The 27145-nt window shown below is 40.8% G+C and overlaps 1 protein-coding gene across 8 annotated transcripts in view; it reads right to left on the reverse strand.

Moving 5' to 3' along the window:
* Positions 1-27145, reverse strand: part of ABLIM2 (actin binding LIM protein family member 2) — a 131262-nt gene that overhangs the window by 89864 nt on the left and 14253 nt on the right. For 6 of the 8 annotated variants that reach the window (XM_066548672.1, XM_066548670.1, XM_066548666.1 and 3 more), the window contains exon 2: positions 4465-4608. In XM_066548672.1, the coding sequence (XP_066404769.1) occupies positions 4465-4608 (144 nt within the window). Of the gene's footprint in view, positions 1-4464; positions 4609-12229; positions 12368-27145 lie in introns of those variants that run through there. The other 2 variants (XM_066548665.1, XM_066548667.1) reach the window with 2 other exon arrangements.

Below are 27145 nucleotides of genomic sequence, written 5' to 3' on the forward strand. Positions count from 1 at the left end.
GTAGCTTAGAACTTATTTATATCCTAGCAGATGCATTTGATCTAACAAAGAAATAGCTCCTATTGCCAAGTTACTCCATGTTTTTAATGTTTGCACTGAATATTTTGTCTTAGCCCTTCCCATTAAGGGGACTTCCCAATAAATGATATAACTCTGGGTTCTGTTGCATGTTCTATTGAGAAAATGGTATAGAAGTGATATATACAGACCTGGGCTTTTTCACAATTCCCAGGACACTGCAGGGTCACAGAAACACTAATCCCCAGCACCACATACCCCATTCTAAGGTGAAGATGTGATAAATTCTAGCAGACTAATTAAAAAAAAAAGACCATGAAAAATAATGGGAAGTATTGTTGCAATTATTAATGAAAATTAATAATTGCAACTGCTAGCTGTGCCAGCAGGGAAGACTTCATGTGTTGCACCCATAAAAAGCCAGCAATGAGGACAATTTTGATTAGGGGTAAAACAAGACACATACAAGATACAATGAAGCAGGTATAGCACATAGGTCATGTTTTCACCTCTCTGGCTCACACTGGAAGTTTATTTCCTTTCATGGAGACAAACCAGGAAAGGACACAGATGTGAGTTATAGTTTTTCTCACATATGTACAAAGAACACTCTTTAGCAAGATGGTATGGGTTCTCCTGTTGAAATTGGTCACTGCAACTCTGGAAATATTAGGATATTGTCAAAACACAGAAAATTAAATACTAATGAAACAGGGTAATTTCTACCACTATCAATGATCTAAGAGGCAATCCAAGATAATATAATTACAGCACCTACATCCTCCTATCTACAATTCTATGTTAACCTGTCTCTCTGCTGGGTCTACTAAATCACAGTTGTAAGCAAGCCCCAAGTCAATATTTGTCTAATACCATCTGCTCCATTAAATGCAGTTCTGACCTGACAGACACCCTCAGAATAGTTTATATTCAACAATTTTTTTTTTAAATTTGACAGTCTAAGTCATAAATACTTTATTACAGTGCTTTTTATTACAGTCCTTGACACTTTTATTATAGTGGTAACAAATAAAAAAATAATTAGCAAACATGGAAATCAAAGCCCTTGAAGTCTGATGAAATTTTGCCTTACTATATCAAAGATATCAGCTTCATTATAACAGTACTTCTATCAAACCTGATTAAAATGGGATATATTTTAAACCAAAAATTAAGTAAAAATTTGAAGTAAGGTTAGATGGCATGTTCTCTGCAGAATTTTATTAGCAGATTAGACATGCAGTTGGAACAGGAAATAACACAAATGAATAGATATGAGTACAAACCTTATTTATAATGCCTATTTACCTCCCTAGGTCCTATTGTACTTTGATACTGAGCAAGACTAGCAGATGCTCCCAGTACTGCTATTAAATTTTTTAATCTGGATGTGTCTCTTAGTCTTGAACAATAAAGGAGTTGTTTGCCTTTGAAAAACTTTGAAGTGTTTAGAATCATTGTCTGGGGAATGCAAGAAGAACTGGATGGGAATGAAAGAAGAACTGCATGGGAATTAGTGACTTTATACTAACCTTTCTTGGTTATGTAATTTCATTTGAATACAAAAGGCATCTATATAGTTGCTGTTACCATTCTGAAATTCACAAGGTTGCCCAGAAAAGTTGGGGCTGCCCCAACCCTGGAAGTGTCCAAGGCTGGATGGGGCTTTGAGCACCCTGGTCTAGTTGAAGGTGTCCTTCCTCATGGCAGGCGAGTTGGAATGAGGTGATCTTTAAGGTTCTTTCCAACCCAAACCATTCTATGAATAATCAGACAGAAATATGGCAATACACAAAACTGCCTTTCTACCCTAAAAAAAGGGTAGAAATACAGAATTCAATGTATCTGACCCTCTGAAACCTCATAATTTATCCAAAACTATCAAAGAATTAGTTTCAAATTTCACACATATTCAAAAAGGTGTAACTTCTTCCAGTGTTACATCATCTGTCATTGATGAGGTCATTCAAACAGACCTCAGATACCTCTATTTGTCATTCTTATCAATTAGCATTTTCCACCACTGTACAGCCGTAAATTCTGTGAGAGGAACCAAAATTCCCTGCAGCTTTATAACTATTACATGTTTTCTGATGCAGGCTACAAGATGGTTTAACACAGAGGCAGTCAACCAAGCAGGCAGGCATCCTGGCAGGGCAATGCAGCCAGCCCACACATGGGATTATCTGTCCTGGACAGTCCTGCATGCTGGACACACAGCCTGGCTCCACGTGCTATCTTTGGTGCATGAGGTGAGACAGGACAAACTGCATGGCTGAGCAGCATTGAAATAAATGCACCACAGGGAGGAATCAACAACAGGATAAATACATTCCCAGAACCATCGCCCTGCCCGTGCACAGCAGAGGTCATGGCACAAAACTCTCCTCCAAGGCTGAAAGCAGATACATTGATCAGAACTGAATACCATTTTTTTTGCTAAATCCTAACACATGAACTGTATTCCTTCATCCACTAATTTAAAAATTTAAGCCACGTTTGCCTAATCTGCTTTTTCTCCTTTTATGCAGCTAGGGAAATGTATATTCAGTGCTCTGTTTGTTCCAAAGCTCTTCACACCTAACAATATGGCAAATCCATATTACAAAGCAACTTATGCTTCTTAAGTAACAAATAAAGCCCAGAAACAAAACAAAAACAGATACCAGAAGAATGCCAGAAAAATTGATGGAAACCATTGAAAGGTGATAAAAGAAATTAAGGCAAATAAATAATGAGAGAAAACCCTCAAAGCAATCATGTGGGCAAACTTAGCAAAACGATTAGTAAGGAGGAGGCCAAGAGCCTTGACACCTAGCAGCAGTTTCACCACACCTCTGACACTCTCCTGTGCCAGCTGAGAGACTGACAGGTGGCTGACAGATGCTACCCTGCTACCTCACTGACACTGAGATTTTTTCCTCATTTTATCCAAGATCTGCCAGAAGCAGAACAAACTCCTTCTTATCTCTTACAGACAGATAGGGGCAATGCAATTCTGCAGTGCATTCATCATCTTCCTCTGCATGGGGGTGGGAAAAACCCCTCTGCACTGCCTAAATTTGGGATCAGTGAATCAGTTCAGTGACCATATGCTGCATTTGCTGGTGACCTGGCATCATCTAAATGGAGATGGCCTATAAAACCAAAAAAATGGATGTACAACTCTGCCTTACTCCCTCTGCAGAATTTGTTTTTTCTCATTGCAAATCTATTAAAAATACAGGAGGCTTGGAGTTCATAAAGATGATAATATGGACTAAATACCAGAATGTTACTGGTTCATGTAGGAAACAAGACTCTCGAATAACAGATCAGCTGCTCTTTTACTGAGCTAGGTCTGAAAAACTGATTTAACAGTGAAATTTGCCATAAGAACAGCTGGCTTTAAAAGAACGTAAAAGATGAATGTGTGGGCTGTGGTCTGCTCTAAATACTAATCTCTTCTGAATAGATGACCAAAATATTTTTGCTGTTTAGGAAAGTGCAGTATGCTTATTTTGCTTGTGGTGCAATTTTGCAAAGAACACAATTATTGAGCTGAACATTTAGTCCTGTCTGTCTAAATCATTAAAGATTGCCTCAGTTTTTAATAGTATGTATTCAATCCCATTGGATTTTAAAAAAATATCAGTATAGCTAACAGATAGTGACAGTTTTCTTTCTAGTATTTCCTCTAAAGAGGAGTAGGAATAGTTACAGTAACACATCAGGAAGCAGAGACATGCTCATGCTTCTAGACTGGGCTACAAGGTTTAATAAATGTCATTTATTAAAAGCACTGGTTAATAATAGAGTGAGCAGGTTGTTCAGTCAACATCAGTTAATATTTATGTACCTGTACATTTAAAACAAGTTAGATCTTTGCAGCTTCCAGACAAGTTTTTAAACAAGCAAGTATCTACAGAAGGGGTGCTGTATCAGATAATTCCCTTTTCCTGTGACCATCCTTCTGCTATTCATGTGACAATATTAGATCACCAGGCACCAGTCTGGAGCAAACTAAGTCCTTCCCCCCAAAAAATGGAAAAGCACAGAGGGTAACACTGGAATTTAAAGATCACAGTCCAACACAAGAGAACCTGGACAGATGTGGCCATGGTGCACCCTACAGCACACATTAGAGAGCTGGAGGACAGAAAACCTCTGAGTTTCTTTGCAAATGTTCATCCTAGCCCTGCACTGTTCTCCCAAAGTGCTCCTCTTCCTGACATCCCAAATCTATAGTAAACTCCAATATGGATATAAACAGCTTTATATCCATTGAAAACATTCTCCAGTTTTGGGACTTTGGTTGTTTATTATCTTACAGTAAGGAGTCAGGGATTTCACAGTAAATCCTTTCAGGCATGGATTGGATTGTAAAATATGCTTGTGAAGTTTGCAGGATCATTAAGTCACAACCATTGCTAATGCCCTACTTGTAGAAGCAGCAGTCACACTTACCTTTGCAAACAAAGCATTTAATATGGAAATATTTGCTCTGAACTCTCAAAACTTCTCCTTTGCATGGTTTTCCACAGGTATTGCAGAGAATTGCAGTACTGGATGGCTTCTCCAGCTGGCTATGTACAGCCTGTGGTTGGGAAACTGCAGGGGAAAACAAAAAGAGCATTTTAAAGGCCATAGATGCATCCTCTGTAAGATCTACAAGCAATGACAATTAACAACACCTAGGACAAATCAGCTCAAGCAGACTAAAATTTGAACTTCTGGGATTGGCCAGCACAGGAGAAAAGATCTGCCAAAAGGAGTTGAGGCAATCCAACCCTGTTATTTCATATCTTTGAAAGCTTTTGACTGAACACACTTCAAACATAAATCAGAATTCCTTTTAGAAGAAAGTCTGTGATGATGATCAAGTCTTGAGAACCTCTGCCTGAATTTCAAAAACTGCTTTGTCATATTTTCTCTTCAAGGAATCAAAGAATATAGATAAAAGCTATAGTTTTTATTCAAAATATCTTTAATGGGAGTTGGTAACTCTTACACTGTGAGCTACTGATATTTAAAGTTCATAGTAAATACCTTTTTTACTGATTTTAAAGCAGAAATAAAGCTCTGTAGATGTTTTGAATACTTCTGAAATATTGACATCCCCGTAAATAGCACACATATCTGACCATTAACCAAAGTTTTTTGTCATTTCGTAAGAAAACCACAATTTCAAGAGGTTAGGTTAATCTAGGTTAGTGAAAATTAAGTGAATTAAAAATTTGCTGCCATCTTGTGATGTAAATTAGAAATTGCATTTATTGTGCTGTTGATAAAATGAGATAAGTAGGCACCTCAATGTGTTATGTGGAACAGGTGAGATATGACCTTATTCTTGCAGTCCTGCTGCAGCACTTGCATCAATATTTTATCAGTGTACTTAGGAGTCAAGAGAGGAAACATCAAGGCAGTTAATTATAAAGGGGCTGTACTGTAACTCAACACATCTGGCTTTTTCCCTGTGTGAAGAACTAATAACAGGAAAGCACATAAAGCATTTCAAGTAAATGACATATTTAATGACATTTTCTTCTGCAATGTGGCATGCTTACTCAAAGGCTGGATTGCTTATTTCAAACTGATTTTGTTTAAATTTTAGCTACAAAATAAACTCACCAACCAACCAGTCAAGATGGAGCAACCTCTCATATGCCAATAGGCTTAAGCAAAAAAGGCCTTTCCACATCCACTGAGTTGAAGGAGTCAGTATTTCAGTAAGATGCTAAGCTTCCCTCCCACACACTCATCCAGAGGACTTGCTGCAAGTTTCACCCAAAACATCACTTTCTACTCCTGCAACTAAAGTGGTTTGGGTTAGGTTTTTTGTTTTTTTTTTACCCAGAAGATAGATGGGTTTGAGCTTCTCATGACATTATTCACCACCCACCAGCATTCTGCCTTGTCTGCTAAAATTACCCGTTCTGTGATGGTCCAAAAGTCCTGCTCAAGGCATTGTGAACTTTGGAGCAATTACTGAAGGCCTGGTTATAATTAAGGACATCTCCAATAAAAACACCATAAGCATGACAGGCAACTGGAAGCTTACAGAAAGGCAGATGCTCAAACTTACACAGAGCAAGAAGTACAGATCCTTCAGGCTACTATGAGGGTCTGATTTACTCCTCAAATAAAACCAGAGGAAACTCTGAACTTTGCAATACTTTACTTTTGACACGAGAATCTCTCTGTACTGTAACCTGCCCAAAACAAACGACCCACCCTGAAAAAGAATCAACCCTGTAAGAAACCAAAACAAAATATTTTCATGAGTTAGTTACTAGAGTAGCAGCTAAAAGTGCAACTGTAAATAAAGGTTTGCTCTCTCCAAAGTATCAAATCTGTAGCATATAATCCATGAAAGACTTGATTTAAAAAGAGCTGACCATAGCCAGAACATTTGGGCCTAAAGAGTCGCATTTGAAATAAAAAATTCTGATTGGAACAATTAAACAATTGACTTTTCCTCACACTCAACTATTCCCCTGTTCCAGCCTTTGGGAGCAGCATCTCTCCAGAGGCATCTGTGCCTGGCCAGCACAGAAAGCTGCCAGCTCATGCTGTGCTGAGTCCCACAGGGCAGAGAAACCCAGCTCAGGAACTCCAGCCCAGAGCGGAGCCAGGAGGAACCAGAGCCCTGCCAGGGCCATCCCACCCCCCAAACATCCATCCTTCCTCAAGTGCCAACAGCCTCCCACTTCCAGAGAAAACACTGCTTTTCCATTTGCCTTCTTGCCCCTGGGAGTCCAATGCTGCACTTTTTGCAAAGCAGCGCAACACTGAAAACTGTTGCAAAGTTGGGTTATTTTGGTTTCTGGCACTGGCTGCAAGCAGAAAATGTGTCAAAAACCAGAACAATTTGTTTCCCATGATGTATTTGGTGCTCAGTGTCCAGAGCTACAGGACAGGACTTCACACATTTCCTTCCCTTTGTGTCTCTAAATTAAGGTTTGGAATTAAAAACTCAGTAACTCAGCTATAAAAGAAATTTAAAAAGGAAAATATTTAGGTTTAGGTTTTTAAGAAAATTCTTCTTTGAAATTTCTTCTGGAATTTTTCTATTAATTTTGAAGTAAAACAAAGCATATTTAAAATTTACACTGCAGACAAAGAAATAATTCTTTTTCTTTTCTCTCAGTTCAGAACTGAGCTACAAGTATTTCCCACAAAACCCCAGTGGGAATACAGTGCCTCTGAGATCATCACAAAGAGGTCCTTCTGAAGACAGTTTGAAACATTTACTCTTCCATATAGCACAACAAAATCATATAATTAATCAAATATTAGTTTGCATTTTAAGACATTGACACATAATATGGTTTAGGTTGAAATTTCAACTGCTGACAATTCTGAGAAACTAATTCAATTCGGGAACTTCACTTTTTAACTTACATTTCAAACCATATTTAAGGAGATAAGTTTTACATGGCAATTTTCAGTATTCTACCTTTATGCCTTAATGTATCAAAATCAGTCTTCAAAGCAGCAGAAGAAAAAATCAACATATTAAGTGAAATAATGAATTACTGATGGAATGCAATAATCTGAGACTATTCATCAGATCATAACTGACTAAAGAGTTCATTAAAAATTAAATGCTTCCATTTTACCCCACTTTGTAGAAATTCCCTTCTTTATGCTACTTTTTCTAAACCAAAATAAAACTGAATACCTGATTCCTCTAAATTTGCCTTTCTCCCAGACTACATTCTGCTCCAGCAGAGGTATCCTCATTAATCCTTAAACCCTAAAAGGATCTGACTGCACTCACTTTTTGACAAGGACAAAAACTGGCAAGGAATGAACAATTTCCACAGTTTCCACAGGACTTCTTTGTGCAAGACTTGTCTGCTGGGGACATTACTGCCAATATTCTTGCCAGCTATCCAGTGCTCACACATCTCTGATGTCAAGACTCAGACTGTCTCCACAGTAGATAATTCTGCTTAGCTCTGGACCAAGTGGGGCACATGAACCAGCAACAGTTTGCTGAAGAATTGTCAAATGAGATAAACTCCTCAGACTCACTTCTATACTGCTTATTCTAGACGGGCACTTGCTGCTTGTACCACAGGGAAGGAGGGACAGTGGCATTGCTTATTATTAAAGCTGCATTACACATCTTATGGCTGCTGTAAAGTGATGTTTTCAGCGTGCTTATAACTTCTGCATACTCACAGAATATCCTGAGTTGGAAGGCACTGACAGGGATCATCAAGTGCAACTCTTCGCCCTACACAGGACCATCCCTAAAAATCACAATATTTCCCTGAGAGCTTTGCCAAACTTTACCCATTCACATAAACATTACTTGCATTTGATGATCTCAAACTCATTTCTTCAGGGAAAATTTCAGGCAAAATGTTTAAGCTTTTTATAAAGGTGAAAAAAGGTTAATATACAATATATTGGTTTTCAACATGAAAAAGAAAGCAGAGCAGCTTGATTTTGGAAGTATTTGGACCAAAGGCTGCAGCCTGACCTCAGTGAACACTGTGACAGGTACACTGGATCCAAAATCCACAGCTTGTGGTAAAAGCCCATCCCTTTGACTAAGCCCAGCTCCTTTGTCAGTGCTAGACCAAGCAGGATTTAACAGCTCTGGGGACTGGGTTAAGGTGCCAGAGATAAGGGAAAGATTGGGGTGAGGCAGGAACACTTTGGAAGCAGAGCAAGACAAACTGATGGTGGTGACAGAAGGGAGAGGGTTCACAAGTCCCTGGTCAGGCTCTGCTCAGGAGCCTGGGATAGAAAATGTCACCTCCTCTCTGCTGTGAGCAAACTGCTGAGGGAAATCAAACTCTTGGCAAAAGAGCCACTCTAGGATTGTGCAGAAGATGACAAACCCTTTTGCTATCAGGCTCTCCAACAGCTAAATGAGAAACCTTCATGACAGATTACAGACCTCATGAAGAAACATGTCCAGAAACTGCAGAATTCGACACAGTCCTAACGCTTTTACCAGTTTGTTGTGCTTTGTTTCAACTCTGCACAGGAACCTACAGAAGCCATTTCTGAGTTGGAAATCAAGTACTGAAAATTAAGAAGTGTCATGCTTAAGAATGCACATTTAATCTGGAATCAAACCTCAACTATAAAGTTTAATAATAAAGACTTTCACTTTCTTTGTTTACTATACAGACATAGTTAAGGCCACATAACTCATTTGTGTCACATTATTTAACTCTGTTCTAAAAAAAACAGTTTAATAGATTTACTGCTCTTGGTGATTAAAGAAGCCCAAAATTATAGAGGGCCAAATGACACAATTTGATATTATAATCTCAGAATCCTTGAATGATTTGGGTTGGAGGGGACTTTAAAGGTCACCTAGTTCCAACCCTCCTGCATTGGCAGGGACACCTTCCTCTACACTACATTGCTCAAAGCCCCATCCAACCTGTCCTTCTGGGATGTTGACATTTTAAACAGTACTGTGATCTAAAGAGAGATGTAATTTGAGTGGAAAAACAAAAGTCATGAGAAAAGAAATTTTATTCCTAATATTTGCAACAACCCCAATTACTCTCAATGGAGGAAAAGTGGTAATTCCTTGGTAATTCCTCACCAAGGTTCCTGGAAGGATAGTGCAGAACCAGAACCTAAAGGCAACAATGCAAGGAAAAACAAAGGGCCTGGGGGGTGGGGGAGCACCTTCCCTGTCCTTTCTGTGGATTGTTCTGGTGCTTCAATTATTGTGTTCTGGGGGCTGGGATAAAAAAGTGCAAGCCTTTCATTTCAGGCTCATACAAATAAAGCATCATTGGCCTGCAACAGCAACCCTCCATCAGCAGAAAGGATACAACAATTTTCTTTAGTAACTATCAGCACTACAGGCTCCTCTGTAAATCCACCACCTTTTGCTTCATGAGATGAAAACATATTTTTGAGTGGAAAAAATATTAGGCATGAAAATTTCAAACTGTAATTATAAGCTGTTTAGTCCATAATAACATTCAGTTTTTTCAATAAAGGCAAAGGCCACATTCCAACTCTGAACCAAAACCACACAGCACTGGTAAGGGATGTTATTTTGCAAGAAGGAATTACCAGCAAATTATCTTCGCTTTGACACTGAAAATTTATCTCTATAACTACAGGTGGCTACTGAAAATCAAAATAAACAAATATGGGACCCAAATTCCAGTTACTCACTAAGGATTTGAGAAACAGGACAAAATTATTGATTGCTGTTATGCTCTATCAAGTGACTTGGGGAGGGTGAGGTTCACAGCAGCCCAGAGAGGAATTAAATTTGCAATCTTCCTGGAGCAGGATTAAAGAAGACGCACACAAGTACTGCAGGAATTAGAGACTGGAGTTTAAGTTGTTGTTTTAACAAACCCTTCTTGTGTCAACTGAGTCAAAACACTCAGGGCTGAATTTAAAAACATTCAGATGTTTTTAAAGATCTGATGGATTTTTTCTTAAAGGAAAGATGCAGTTAAGTTCCTCTAAATATCCCAGTGAAGCATTATTCCCACTGCAGAGCTGGCCTCTGCTCTCTCCCTGTCTTGTGTCTGTGTTTAAAATCCAGTGACAAGGGGCTGTGCTGATGTGAGGATAACACAGAAATACATAATACAGTAATACATGCAGTGATCAGAGAGCTACATGCATGTCAGCTGTACGTTCCATTTAGAAAAGGGGGTTGTTTTTTGATTTTTTTCCCTAAGAACCAGTGATTAATAATGGAGCCTTCTGGGGGCCTGAGACCCCATTGGTACTTTCCACAGAAAATATGAGAAAAAGAGTAATTGTGTAATGGTAACCCCACAAGCTCTTCCCATCCATCCTGCCAGCCCCACTCAGCCAGAGCAATTCCCTGGCCCCAGCCCTGCCTAAGGAGTAGAGATGTTAGATGGACTGGAACAGAACATTAAGTAACTGATGGCAACCTGGTTTACCCTGTTTCTCAATTAGCACCTAGTGTTAAGTGACTTTACAAATGTGTTCCCCTGCTTTATGGTGCCTTCTCAATAAAATGCCCTGTTCTTCTGTATGTCTCACAGGAAACCAGAAGATCAGGAGGATAAAGGGAAAGAAGTTTTGCTGTCAATGTCCATATTATGTGGCCCCTCGAGCCCTCCAGCTGGCCACACAGAGGGCTGAGGTGCCCCCAGGCCAGCACAAACCTCACTCCCTTTCCCAGGAGTGCTCCTCTGCACCAAGAGGGTCTGGGCATCCCCCCAGAAGTGCTCGCTGCTCTTTCCAAGACCTCTCTGGGGGCTCCTACAGCAAAGCATTGCTAATTCTTTGGTTCCTGTATTATAAGAAAAAGTATTCACCAAGTTTGACAAATCTCTACTTCAATATGTCTCAATGTAATTCTTTCACATTGTCCAAAAATACAAAGTAAAATGCTTCAAGAACTGTGTTCCTTTTTGAAATGTATACCTGTTTCTACTACATAAAAGCAACCCCTCCTACAGTGCCTTTCCAAGGCATGCCTTTTCCAGCACTTCCTACTCATCATCATCAAAACAGAAACCCACAGCTGATACAGGGCAGGCACACAGCACAGCTGAGCTGACCTCTGCTTTTACCACCAATTACAGAGTTTTTGGGACCAGAGGCAAAAGAGAGGTGTTTCCAACGGGATATGAATAAACCATGAACAAGAGGTGCAACACAGCTCAAGTATTCACACAAGAGTTTAAAATCTCACCATATGCTCTGTGCTAGAGTCACATCACATAAACAAAGCATAAGCTAACCTCCTGCCCTCATTATTACAATAAAATATTTACTGAATTCAAACACAGTTCATAAAAATCTCTGCTGAGTTTGAATAATTGCTACTGCAGTATTGTAAAGGCTGGTTTTTTACAGGTTTAGGCAGATTACTATGAGATAGGATACAGAAACAATAATCCAAGATATCTGCATATAGAAATAGGGGCTTTTTTTGCATTATAGTCTAATATAAATGCTGAAGTCAATTTCAATTTACAAAAAACAAGGAAAGTGTTCAAATTGAGCTGTCAGCTAACTACCAGAATCAGTATCATTTCCAAATCATCATTCATATAATTAAAAGAACACAAAGCACACTTAACAATAAACCTTTAACCATCTTTCCCCACTCTGCTGCGTTCCCGCACAAAAGCCGAGTTGTTATTCTCACGACAGCATCAGTGATTTAGTTACCACAGCCCCAGACGAAAAACGACTCATTTCAGGTCTAGGCTGACCAGAATGCGGAGTCACCACACCGTACCTGTATCTTCGGGCATTCCTGCGTTAATTCCCTCCCAGAGGGGCAATTCCCGCGGGAGCCGCTGCCGCGGGGAGCGGGATCCGCAGCGAGCGCTGCCACCACCGCTGTCACCGCCGCTGTCACCGCCGCCGGGTCGGGTGGCGCCGGCCGCACCCCCGCACAGGAGGCAGCGAGGCCGGCCTCGCCGTCACCAATGGGCAAAAATAGCGACCTCCAGAAGCCGAAATATTGTCACGTCCAGGGGGGGTGGCACCGCTGTCCCGCGGGGACCGGGTGCGGGACGTGCCAGCAAGGGCATCAGGTGACAGCACGGCCGCTTCAGGGCGGCGCTGGGCAGCTGGGGAGAAAAGCTAAAAAGAACTAAAACCTGCAAACTCCTTGTTGTAAATTATAAACGCAGGCTGAGGTAGCAGAGAAACCCCTTTTGACACCCCCCAAACACAGCGGTGCCTTCCCCCGGTGCAGGAGGGCACAGCACTGATGGAGAAGGAGATGATGAAAGCAGAGATGCTCCCACTGTGCAATACCTGGCAGCCAAAAATCTCCTGCTTGCTCAGATGGAGATGGAATGTGTGGCACTGGAATAACAGTGATGTGTTGAGCTATTTAAAGCACTGCATGGGAACAGAATGAGCACTTCTATAAGTACTGTGACTTCAGGAATCTATATGGTGAGGACACCACTGCCCTGGGCCATGCCAGACGTGGTCTATAACTTTAAATAGCCCTCAGCTGACATGGCCTGAGACCCAGAGCATAGATCTGAAGATCCCAGGTTTCTATACACTCAACCAAAACTATGAACAACTCAATTTTAAAAAAATCTTCTATATGCATTATCTTGCAGCAACTACCTTTTGACATGAAACCCTTAAGTCAGCTTTTTATTTTGTTCAATATTGCTGTGCTGCCTGCATGAAGCCAAATCCATCCTCACACTCTTTTGGATCACCATCAGCCACCCTGGCTGAGCTCTCCAGATATTTGCAGGATTTGGCCTACTTAGTTTTTCCCAGCGGCTACTTCAGCTTGGCAGAAACACAAAAGGCACTTTGCTAAATGGCAACACTCTGAAGGCACATAAATTAATAGGCAGGAAAAGTGAAAGGGCTTTCACTCTAACACAGCCTTTCCCTCTGCTTGCCAGGCTCCCAAGGCTAAATGCTTGGTAACTTGCATTTTAACATTGTATGATCACAATGCAGTCACACAGTGCACTGATTTGTATTTACAATTTGAGGTGTGATCCCTGAGCCTCCCCTGCAGTCTCACCACTTGGCTACAGCAAAGGAGGAGCTCAGAGGGTTTTCGTGGTGTTTCTGAGAAACTCTATCACCACTCATGGGTTTCACAGGCACAAAACAGGAGGCCATTGCCCTTCATTAGCATGATGGGCTGACTCATGATGGGCATGACAAGGGACAGCAGTGGCAGCAGCACAGGCAGAGATCAGAGACCTCCTGCTGCAAATAATCCAGAAAACCTTGTAGCTTTGCTATCATTATATCACAAGAGTTGTATTGTCACTATATTGCAAAGATTCCATGTTGCTAGAGTTTCCTACCTCCTTGATGTTTCTCGTAGGCAGCTCCTCCAAGCACTGACTCTTGCTTCTTCTCACAGCAGCCAGATGACTCCAGTTCCCCTCAACCAACCAATGCACTCTTTTATAACACTCTTCATCTCATTGGCTACAGCTGTGGCCTGTGAAAGTCAGGCCTGCTCCTAATCTTTAATAATTAACCCAGCTTCAACTCTTTAGGGTTACTTTCTATACGACCTTTATTTACTTATATTCTATTGCCATACATAGCTTGAATCTGATTTGTCACATCAACACAGACCAAACACCTGTAATTCCACTGTTTTAACAGTAATAACAGCACACTGCCCTTGCTACAGAACACTTGGCTCCTCTTAAAATCTCAAGTGAAGTCCTGGTAGCCACAGCAGTGCTCTCACCCATCGTGTTTCAGGTTTGCTTTTTCCAAGGTTGCATTACCCAGGTCAATGCTGTCACCAACATCTTTGCAAACACCAAACAGACAGCAACGCATTTAGGCCACTCTGAAATGGATGAGCTGGCTGAAAAATCTTTATAACCTATGGTACCATGAATTATAAAGGACATTTTAAAAATATTTCAGACCTGTTCCTAATTAACTCACACTTTTTTCCTGTACTCCCTGCCCTCTTCCCAAGTGTAAGCTAAAGTGAATGTCAGTAGTAAGTGGACTGGTTATAGTTTAGCTTTAGGTAGTTCCTGCAAGGAACAAAGAGTTAGACCTGATGATCTTCGTGGGTCCCTTTCAGTTTGAGGTATTCCAATAGGATTCTAGGAATATGACTCTAGGAAGGTGACAGGACATAGTCTAACCTCGTTCCTGCTGTTCACTGCACTTCACTAGGCCAATTTTGAGCTTTTTTCACAGTCTTTCTCTGAAAATGTTTTGAAACAATTACTTTATTAAATGTAGAAGAATGTAGAGTTTGTTCTTCACTATAAAATATGGAAGTATTTTCTAACTAAGAATTTTTTTTTAAAAATCAGAGCTGTTGTATATTGCAAAGCCCCACTCAGGGACTTTGCAATATACAACAGGTATACTATTGTATATTGAAACATCACGAAAACCTGATAGCTTGCAGCAACTCTTAAGTTGCTTGGGATTGGCATATTGGTTTAAATTTTAGGTTGCCCTGTGTGGAGTAAGGAGCTGAACTCAACAATCCCCATGGGTCCCCTCCAACACAGGAGCCTTTATGATTTTATAAAACTAAGTCCCTAGACTTTTAAGTAGCTCAACAAGTTTCTACCCAATCATTTAATGGCAAATGGGGACTCTATAGAGTCCAGTCTCAATACAGATTAAGATATTAACTTTCCATAAAGAATCTCTAATTAATGAATTTTACTTTGAAAATGCTGGAAAATACAATAAATCATCATATTTTACAGATTTTCTCAGTATATTTTAAGATTTATTTTCTTCTAAGTTGCTAAAACTGGTTGCAGTGCTGCTTCATGTTATTTTTGCTTTTGGTAGTTTTGATCCAGTTTAGTGATAATTTGGATTTTCTGCTGGGGATAATATGGTCACAAAGAGAGGCACTTTTCTCTGTAGTGACCTGTGACAGGACCCCAGGGAATGGCCTGAGGTTGTGTCAGAGGAGGTTTAGGTTGGATATCAGAAGAGATTCTTCACCTCTTCCACCAGAGGGTGGTTGGGCACTGGAACAGCTCCCCAGGGAAGGAGTCACAACACCAGCCTGACAGAGCTCAAGAAGTTTTTGAACAACACTTCTGGGGCACATGGTGTGACTCCTGCATATCAGTGCAGGGCTAAGACTTGGAACTTTGAGGATCCTTGTGTGTTCTTTCCAACTCAGGATACTCTATTATTTGAAAAACACAATAAAATTAAATATATCTCTATATAAAATGATACAGATTTCAGTCATATTATATCACTAGGACAAAAATAAAATTAAGTAATAGATGTTTCCCATGTCCCCAAGCATTCATGATAGAAACAAAAAAGGACAAACCCATGGCAGAAGTGAAAATGAGCAGGAAAAGGGTAAATGGTGAGTAAATGGTGCCTCTACAACTAAACTCATGTCTTCCAACTTTCTGCCCAGCCTCTCTTGCATTAATCCCATTTCTGCTGGGAATGGACTTGCAAAACCACCCTACCCTACCCCCAGTGACCTGTTGCATGCCACCAAAACCTGTCCTGCTCAGAACCAGCCTGAGTTTAAACATCTGGCTCTCAAACACCTCCATCCTCAAGTCCATGCATGAGATATCATTGTCATTAACTGCACAGCAATGAGCCACATGCAGTCACCTTTAACTGAAACACGTGCAAGCAGGGCAGAGACAGTGGGCTCCTGTACAAGGCACTGAAGTCAAGAACCTGCTCCAGCAGGGAGCTTGGACTAGATGAACTCCAGAGGCCCCTTTCAACATCAACCAGTCTGTGATTCTGTGAATCCTGCATATTTATGAAGCAGGAAAAATCAGACTGAGGACCCACTCTGAGCTCTGACAGAGAGCAGGCAGCTGTGTTTGCTCCAGAGGTAACTGGGTCATGAGTCCTGCTCTGCTCCTTGCTATCTCTTGGGAATAAAGAGCTTCTTCAGCCCTGAAATCCATGATGACAGCCCTTGACTGCTGGCCAGCAAGTTGGATGAACAAAAGCAGAACTTCTCCCACTGGCAGCTCCTTTTTCCAGGGGGGACCTCTCTATGGCAGACCTAGATCCAGACCATGCTGGCATTAGCCCCCTGTGCTCCCCCAGCCAGAATGAAAGCACCATCTAATATTCTTCACAAAACTGTGCACCCAAAGCAGTGAGCAGAAACCAAACATAAACTCTACAAAGCCTTTAGCAGAGATTTTATAATGGGAAACGGGGTGTATCAAACCTAAAAACAGGGTGCAAAAAAATGCTTAGAGAACAGAAAAAACCAAACACTGCCTCATAATGAAGTGAGAGGACATCCAGAATGCAGAAGTGACCCAGGTGAAAGGACAAAGGGATAGGGTCTGGTTAGCAGCAGAGAGGCAATGAGAGCCACAGCAATGGCTCTGCAGGTCACGTCCTCAGGAATGAACCTGCCAGCCCAGGACTCTGCTGATCTTATGAAACTCACAGGGACTGCCAGTAAAATGGAGCAGACCTCAGATAAGGAAAGATCTGCTCAAGCAGAGGTCATAGGCTACAATTTAGCTCAGATTAAACCTGTCATGTAATAAGGATAAGGCAAGTAATTAACAAAAGGTTAATCAAAGGTTTCTAAAAGGCACTGCAAGGGACTTTTCACAGAAAGGACTTAAAAAAGCAGGAGGGAAATTGCACACCCAGTGGTGAGCTAGGATAAGGGATGTATTGTATTAAGGGAAGGCATCCTGGCTGCAACAGAAAAGGTACTGTAACAAGAACCACCCAGGAAAAAACTCACATTTTATGAGAGGGAAATCAGAGAAGCAGAACAAGGCAATAAAAGCCAGTTGATGTGGCCAAAAATTGCACATGGTAGGCATGAGAATTAGAAAAACTCATTTATATCTTTGAATACAGGAGGATTTAAACTACAATATGATTTTGGCATTTAGGAGATCATGAGTGGTGCAAGAAAGATGGCACTGCAAAGATGCCAAGATAATTTTTGGGTATTTCTTTTGGGACTAAATGAATGCATGGAGAAGGTTTTAAAGGAAAGATTCTTCTGTGTGGGATGATGCTACATGCACACAAAGAAAGAAAGAGATTACTAAATTTTAATTTATCATTGGTTTATATACAAAATTATCGTTTAAATTGTCTGGATTTTTAATCAATGGAAATTTCAAGTGCTTAAATAGAGAGTAAACAGAAGTATTACCTAAAGAATTAGACAGACTTAAAGGACCTTCATTGCACTGCTCTCTTCTGAAAAGTTACATAGACATAGCCATAGTTCTTCAATCACCAGCTACCTATCTTAGAAAATTATCAAATGATGATGTAGGTTGCATGCTATCCAGAAAAAAAAAAAGATTCAACGTCTCATGTGTTCCAATTGGAATCAATAAATTTAACTTTGAAGATTTCCTACCAAAAAAAAAAAAAAAAAAAAGGCACACATTCCACCCTCATCATCCCCCACAAAAATGGGACATTCTGAGAGTTAAGAGGCCTGGATCTATGTCTAACAGAACTCATGTGCCTGAAATGCCACACAGTTAAGTCCAAAGCTGTAAGGCTGGAAACTCCTCGTCAACACTGATTTTTCACTTCCCACTTCCCAGCTGTCCATGGCTGACTGTGGGAAAGCACCTTTGGCTTCCACATGTAGTGGAAACAGCTGTGTGTGCTTCTTTGTGCTCGTGTCCTTTGTGAGTGTGGGTACCAAGGCCTTAACTCAGTGTCACCCAGCAGACCTGAGCAGTTTCCATCTGAAGAGTTGCCTTCCTTGTTTTCCAAGAAACAACTCTGTGACCATAGAGACCTCTCTGAATCCTTGTCATATTTTTTGGATGCACTCATCCCACAAGCCTGGGATGCCTTTCCACAAACCCTGCAGCTCAGTCCAGCTATGGTGATGGCACACCCAGGACAGTTTAGAGATGGCCATGCAGAGACAGAGATCAGCCTGTGCAAAAAATTCTGACCATCATCTTCAGATTGGGACCATCTGAACAAGTGGCAAGGTGAGTTTTACACCAACAGATCCAATAGGGACCCATGGGTGCAAATTCCTCTTCCTCAGAGGCTCAAGCAGCTGCAAGCCCAACCCTGGTGTTTGCACAGATAGCTCTGCTCAGGTTTACAAAGGAGAGAGACACAGAAGATCATATTTAGGATCTGGAATTTAAATCCCAAGTGAAAAGCCCTGAAGAAGCAATCTGCCCCAGAGGGGAGTGGGGATTTCAGACACATCCTCATCTACAACATTCTGTGTCCTGCACACACACACAGCTCCCAGCACTTTAATCCTGTGCCTTCAGCCCACAGGGACCATGCCAGAGAACATTTTTCTGCCTGCTTTCCAAATCCCATTCTCTGTGAAGGGATGTAGCTGCAAAGCAGCAGGTCACATCCAAATCCTACTTAAATGCATTCATTTTGGTCGATGATCGCTGAGGAATTTGTCAACAATGTGGAGTGCTGGTTTGAAAGTAAAAAAGAAGCCACCACTGGAAATGTGATGCTGTTACATTTAACACTGTTCCCAGTAAAGCCCACCAGTAAAACCATTATTGATCTGAGTTGAAGACTTTCATCAGCATTCATTTCCTAGTTTTGTCAAGTTTTGATCTTAGCAGTTGGCTCATCACAACCAGAAAGTTCAGCCTTTCCCCTGCTTGCCTGAGGTCACAATTTCCCATCAGTAACATCTGAAATGCAATTATGTGTCTGAGCTCACTTTAATACCAAGAAACAAAGCAGATTTTTTTTTTTCTTGGAGTGTGTCTAAAGTAATGGATATTCTTTATTGCTCAGTTCCACCATAAGCCGCTCCAAAATCTTAAGAATCAACTAAAAAAATCACTGGATTCTCTATCTATTACTGTTCTGCACCTCCCTGTCTGCCTGATGATCACTTCTAGCACCTCCAGCAGTTACCCAAACCATATTCCTGCCAGTCCCCTCATCTTTAGGGCATTGTTTTTTCAGAGCCATGACCCAATATCAGAAACTGTGACTGTGATGCTATTTCCTGCCCCCAAGGTCTGCAGCACCTGCTGGGTGCACCCCTGCTCTGCATCACTCTTCACACTGGCATCTGCTCCATCTGCATCCTCCAAGGGGGGAGGGCGACAAGCACATTCCCTGGCTTGGAAATGAGCAAATGTTTGCAACTGGGGAAAAACAGTGTACAAGGAATTTCCATGGCTCATTTGTCTTTCCATTCACTGGTACAAACAGAGTAATAATAAGAACAACAGTGATGCCTGTTTGTTACAGCAACACCAAAAAGCAAAAGCAAGATAAAATAATATAGAAAGCAATAGTTCATTTTGCTTTGCCAAGCCACAATATATCACACCCAATTATTAATGAATAAAATTTACTAACTTCTCACTAGCACATATGAAATAAATATATTTCTAAAAGAATTACAATTTGCAAAGGCTCTTTCCTTTTAATGTTGTAGTCTACAGCATAAAAATGTCAAAAATAGTTACTCTGAAATATAAAATTGAACTCCTGCTTTTATTTGCTCTGCTTAATTTGGCATTAGAAAGGGATTAGTTCTCGTTTTATGGCAATCATAGAATTAATTAAGATATACATAGATATTGATGTTACTGTAGTTCTGGTGCTAAAGTCACACTACCTCACACAGTGCAAATTAGTTATCTTTGTCGAATTTTTTACAGTGTAAGAATTCCTTCTTAGATTCAGCTACACCCATACAAATCTAATTCTGTTTCATCCCCATCAGACAAACCAGCACGTTGCTGCCCTTTTCACATTCAGGCTACACAATTTCTGCAATCAATTATCTCCCAACACTGCATTCATAGCAGAAATGTGTCACATTCACACCAACACGACCCCAGAGCCTCCAGCTACAGTGCTACTTCTTGCACAGCTCTGCAACTAACAGTTCTATTATCAACAGGAACATTTCTGAGGTATCTATACAACTTGCTTTTAGACCAAGTTTTGAGTTGCTTAATTTGCAAACCACCGCCTCATTCAGACAGCAAATGGGCTTCAGCTTTAAATACATATTTTGTTCTGAAGCTTTATATTCACTTTTTACAGACCGAAGGGGAAGCAGCAACATCATCTGATAAAATCATGTCTTATATGTAAAAAGAGATATTGTATAGCATTTTTCCCAGGTAATGTACAGAAATGCAATTCAGTGAAGGACAGACGAAAATCCAGTGCCAAATTCCACCCTAACCTCTGTCCCCTGATTTCAACAGGGTTGAAACACCAAGTATCTTTATTGTGTCCAGTGGACAGTAGCGTGGCCAGGAGATCCTGAATCACACTATTCCCCATCCAGCTGCTGAAGCTGGTTAATGCCTCACACTCTACACAAAACATTCAATTAATCTAAAATTGTAGCCAAGCTCTGGTGAACACCGAGAACCTTTACTTCCCTCTGTCTCAAGAGGAGCCTTTATCTCTGTCCCTAACAGAGAGCCCTAGCAAGCCACTGCAAAGTGGAGCTTGGCAGCCCCCTGGGCAGATGTAGGTCACTCCTCCTCCTCCTCCCCCTCCCAAGGGCAAGGAAACCAGGAGTTTCATCTGGCTGCAAGCTGCTCCAATTGCCAATAATCCCCCCAATTTGGGTCTATAATAACAACACTGTCCCCTGACCTAGATGCCACTGGAGCCAGACTCAGGCTGCTGGGCCATCACAGACATGGCTCTTCCAGGACCCAGCTTGGGCCACGACACCTTCCAGCACATCCCCTCCTTGTGCCTGCCCTGCTCTGAGGCTGTTTGCATGTTGGAACTTTCTGTCTGTCTAGAACGGCCAAGACCCCTGCCAGGAGGCTCAGAAGCCCTGGCACAGAGCCCAAAACACCTGTGGTTTTGATTATAACCCATAGAGCAAGTTACCAACCTTTTATGAAGATCAGCAAGCCACAACAGTTTAAGTAGAATAATAGTGAAGTTATCACGAGGTGAAAAAATAGATTTTGGAGTTTCTAGAATGGGGGTTCAGGGGGAAAGATGGAGGAATCTGAGCATGTCCAGCCTTTCTCCTTCTTCTTCTTGGCCTCCATCTTCTGCTGTGATGTTGGCACTTTTAGATTGGTTTAGAGTAGAAGCTCACTGTCTAACATAGGTGATAGGTATTGGAAAGTAATTGTAAACATTGTATACGTATTTTTTAGTATAAAGACATAACACCACCCCGGGGGCAGGCAGAGTGCCTGGAATTGTCTTCCTGGACAGACCTCAGCAGAGCAACAGAAAAACTTTTATAGATAAGACACAATAAACAACCTTGAGACCGAGAACTGAAGAGCTCTGACTCATTCTTCAAGCGCTCAGGCTGAGAAAAAGACTTTTAACGTTTCTCAAAGTCACGGTGACCAGCTGAAGATCCTAAGATCTGCACTCCCAACACTCCCACCTTAAGCACTTCAGGCTCCCTTCCACTACCCCCATGGTTGCTCGCACATGGGTTTGGTCTTTGCACTGACAGCTGCTCTTCAGGCAGTTGGCTTTGTGTAGAAGCAGGATAATTATGCATAGCCAAATCTGTGGGATTTGTCCACACACAGCCAGCAAGGAGCCCAATAAGCACATGCAGCCCCACAAAACCCACACACAGTTTAAGAACAGAGGACATGAGGCACTGGGCTCATCCAGAGCAGGCTAACACCCAATGACCAATGTACTCGCTACCAGGTCCATTTACTTATATTTTAGCTCTATTTTCCCACAAATGCTTCTCCCTGACTGCCCTTAGCATCTCATTTTCCCAACTTCAATCCTTCTCCTGGGCACACAGTTTCTTCAAACATTCCTTCCACCGTGTTGCTGGAGGAAGGGAGTCTCCCTTACTGTTTCCCAGGGCTGTGACACCTGGGAGCTCTGTTCACCCTTCCCACTGCTGACCATGTACCAAAGGAGCAGCAGAGCACAGTCTGGCACTGCTCTGCTTCCAGAGCACCACAGAAAAATAATGGTTTTAATTAAAGAGAAGCCCAACTTTAGTTTAATGCAACACACAGAAAGAACAAGTGGTCGATGCTACCACAGCACATTTCCAGCGTTTATTTCCAAAACAGAAAACAAACAAAGAGTCAGTCCAAGCACTCCTGAAGTACGTGATGACTCAGATGGTAAATACCCTTTCTACCACATCCCACTTCTCTCTATCATTTGGAGTGACAGCCCTGCTCTCACTGAATTAAAGACTATTCGGCTTTGTAATGAATGAAATCAACATTCTCTCCTGTATCAATTGTTTTTCTGCACTGCTAAGCACTATCATTATCTGGACTTTAAAACTCCTTCATTTTAATAGTTTCTGTAGAAACAGGCCTGAATTTCAAAAAGTGCTTTTTGAGGTGCTCTCTTAAAACACAGACGTGATTGTAGCACTGAGTGAGGTACCTAAGACAAACACAGCCTAATAAAGTTATACTGATCAAGCTGGAAGCAGTGAGTATTAATTTCATATTCAAAGCACAATATGCAACTCCATGAAAAGACTGATGTGTTCCTCAGGGTTTGAAAAATGATATGATGCAATTGAATTTTCTCAGCAATAGAGCTTCTTACATAAGAGCTAGGAAAAGGACATAGTAAGGGCTAACATGTTAAATAAGCAGAGAACTAGGAACAATTCCTTAATGCAATCCAATCCTTACCATTGTAATAATTTTAGCTACAACTGTCACTGGGGCTGTGGAAAATGTGACATCTTATGGAAATGCTTCTCTCTACTGACAAACAACTAGCTCACCCAACCAATAAGACCTTAGTTGCCAAAAGCAGAAAACTCTGAATTAGCCACCATGACTTCAGAAAGCCTTAATTTGACCTGGCTTCCAGACAGTCATTCTGACAACATTTTTCATGCTGTCAATCACAAATCAGTTCCAACTCTTTGTGAGTCTATTAGTAACATTTGCTGTGTCACTAAGCATTAGAAACTCTGCTATCTCAATTTCAGTCCCTCATCCAATGCTGAGCTGAAATGGAGCTGAAAACTCAGGTCTGAATTCCAGTCTGGCACTGAACAATGAACTTCCCCTTATGCTCCAAGCCATACAAGCTTGATGACCCCATCATGTCACAGGTTCCCTGTCTGACACCCAGCTAGAGCCCAGGGCAGACAGGTTTTAATACCTTGCACTGCACCACTGAGTTGATAACAGCAATTCTTTTAGGCACCTTCATATTTCCAGAGCACTGTGAGTAAGTCTAACATGGCATCTTTTCAATGACAGCTGTAATTTTCAAAGGAACAAGTTTTCAGTTCTTCCCTCTCATGTAAACATGAGCTTTATACAAATAGAGAGATCAGGTAACACTTCAGCCTTCCATTCTTTGCTAAAGTTTCCTGAAATGCTACTGCCAATAGCAATGAAAATTTTATCAGAAGAGTTAACTCCCAAGCAAAATCACTCAGTGAGAACACTGTATATGAAACAATGTGCAAATGTATTTTATTCAAAGCAAAGATATAATATTTAATGGGTTAAGCATTTCTCTTGGGCAAAAATTAACAATGTGTGGTATTGCATAATAAAAATGAAACATCTTTAATCTCTAGATTTAAAATTGGGCACTGGAAGAAGAAATTCTCTTTCTGATTATTTTCAAAATGTTACAAACTCTTACTTCCAGATGCTGATTATGCAAGCTCAGGATATAACCAAATATTAAATAAATGTGCAAACTGTATCTTTAATGTAGACTCATATCTACAAAACTTTACAGACCAAGTGAAAAACAAAGGAAGGAGAAGGAAAAAAAAAAAAGAAAAAAGAACAAAGCTGCCTCTTTTAGGGGAAGATTTGTAAAACAGTAAACCCCTGCATACAAATACCTGGCAACTGCTGGCCAACACAGATGTGGTCCTGAGGAAAGAAAAGGACCAGGGGAAATGCAAACCCCACAAACTACTACTTTCAATAACAAGAGAACAACAATAGGTTCTCTAGAGTGGAGAAATAGCAGATCTCTGTCTGATCTTGGGCCCTGCTATTCACACAAAATAGGCCTTTCTTCATATTATTTTCTTGAGAAAATGTTATTTTACAAGGAATACCTGCTGTCAATTCTTTGTCTTAACCAAAATAATAAAAAGTGCCCCAAAGATTTGTGGCAATCGTTTGGGAAAAAAATGAGTAATACTGTGTCATTCTACAACTGTCATCTAAAATATACAGTATTTTTTGGGTAAATATTCTTTTTTCAAGATGGTGTCATGGAGGTTTTCTATACACACAGCAATAATATTATCTTGATTTAGAAATACACCACTGACACAAGGCCATTCAGTATGGCTCTTCAGAAAGCAGCAGAATCTCTGCACCTCTAGTTCAAGAATATTTTCTGCTGCACTTGATCATTTGCTTCTTTTAAACCTCTATTGAACTTTCTTTCCAATCGCAGGTCCAATCTGCCACATAATTCCTGCCTTCAGCCCCATTACTGACAGTCTGCTAGGGTGGTTATATCCATATCCACAGGTGTAATCAACACTTATTTAAAAATTGATTAGGTTAATTTCAGCTGTGAGTTCCACTTAGCATCAGGTAAGGGTAAAGGAAAATTGCTGGGAGTCATCTCTTTGTCCTCCAGACAGGCAGCCTAGGTGCCCAATTCTCCAGCACTACAGCAGCAGCAGTCCCCAAAGATGCTCTAGCAGACTGACAGATTTCCCAGTTCCATACTTAATAATTCCATGTTAATAATTACCAGAACTAGAAAAAGACAGAAAATAAACTCATTATTATCCCTCTGAAACTACTGAGATGGAGTTCTCCATTAATTTTGTATGTTCTCTGTTCAACCAGTGAGATTATACTTGTACAAAGGTAGAATTATAACCATCACTTTAAAGTTTATTATTTTACTCACACAGTAAGATTTAATTTATTTTATTTAAAGCACTAATCCAAAACCTATCAAACACACTCAGACCTACTCAAAAGCCTTAATACTTATATGCTAAACCTCAACTTTGGCACATTTCAATGCATTTATTGGTTGTATGATTAGTTATGGAACATAATTAGAAAATGTAATAATATTTGCTGCTTTTAACTTTAAATTGCTCTATCTTTAAATAAAAGCTCCTTTTTCTCAGTATGTTTTGCTATCATTTTACAGAAAGTTTTATATTACTGAGATTATACCTCTCCTATCTAGGAATTTCTTATATTTTTGACATTCACTCAAAAAGAAAATAAATCAAGACACTATATCAAAATTAGTCTAGCTGTACTAACAACATATTAAATTATAATGAGAAGCTGTGTACTCTGCTGTGCAGCAAATCTACAGACTATTAGAAATTTATTCTCAGGTCAGCTGTACAAGAGATTAGATCTTTTAATTATCTGCCACAGAATGGGAGTTAGGAGCCCTGAATCCATTCAGCTGTTCAGTTTGTGACCTGCAGAAATAAATCTGACCTCTTACAAAGCACATGTAAGCACCACACACACTCTGAAGCACAGCTATGGTTTTAAAATCACCATGTAACTCTGGTATAACACTGTGCTTCAGAACAACTGAGCTTCCCCTGGAAATGTATGTGAGCCTGTGTTTTTTGGAAGTGCTGCACAAGAGTCCCAGAAGCATTGTCTTGCTGTCCTGCTTTAGCTTTAAATGTAATTTTAATCATGCCAAAGTTAAGTTTAGCACTCCCACACGCTATATTTAGAACCAGAATAATTTAGGTTGGAAGGCACCTCTGGAGGTCATTCAGTCCAGCCTCCTCCTCAGCACAGATCCCACTAGATCAGGTTGCCCAGGGCCTCGTCCTGTCCTCAAAGCCCCAAGGATGTAAGGCTGCCACTTCCCCTCCTCCAGTGCTTTACAATCTTCTTGGGAATTTTGCTTCCTCTTCTGCTTAATCAGAATTTGCCATGTTGCAAGCTGCCATGGGGTTGAGCCCTGTGCTTTTGCCCCCCACCTCTGAGCAGAGCCTGGGTGCATCCTCTCTCCAGGCCAGCAGTGGGACATGAGGACACTGAGGTCTCCCTGAGCCTCCCAAAGGAGCCTGGCTCCTGCAGACCCTGCTTGAACATCCAGCCTCTGCCATCCAGCCTGTCCACGGCCCTGCTCCACTTCCCCCAGGGCCAGGACCCTGGCATGGCAGCAAAGCAGAGCTCTCTAAATCCCTCTCTCACATGAATACCATCACAGCTGAGTGAGCACACAAATTTAAAGCAGGGTGATTAAAATTACCCTTCCAAACCCATATTTTGTATCATTTGAAAGCTGACCCAGTGTTCAGTGCTGCTGAACACCTGTAATTCACAGCATTTTGCCCATACAGTTTTTTTTTTTTTACAAAGCCACCTTCCATCATAGTACCATGTATCCTAAGTAACAAACCAAAACTCTTCTATCTGGATCTGCCATAAAGGAGCCTGGAATGCCCTGAAGAGGGTGTCAACATTTCTCATCTGTAGCTTTAGATCACTGGATTCTAAAAGAATAGAAACTAATATTATACTCATGCTTAAATGGCTAAATAAATTCCTTTCTTTTAGATTTAAATGTCATAATTAATTTATTGTCCCCCATTGTTACCAGTCACAATAAAAATGTAGATTTGCAGCAGCCTAACCTGAGGACTGACCCTACAAACCAAGTATTAGATACACAGTGACATCAGTGATCCACCACCAAAAATTCACAGTAGAAGTAGAGCAGCCAAACACTTTTTAAATCTATGCACAAAATAAACATTTAAAGAAAC

The sequence above is a fragment of the Molothrus aeneus genome, chromosome 4, assembly GCF_037042795.1.
Source record: "Molothrus aeneus isolate 106 chromosome 4, BPBGC_Maene_1.0, whole genome shotgun sequence".
Taxonomy (NCBI): domain Eukaryota; kingdom Metazoa; phylum Chordata; class Aves; order Passeriformes; family Icteridae; genus Molothrus; species Molothrus aeneus.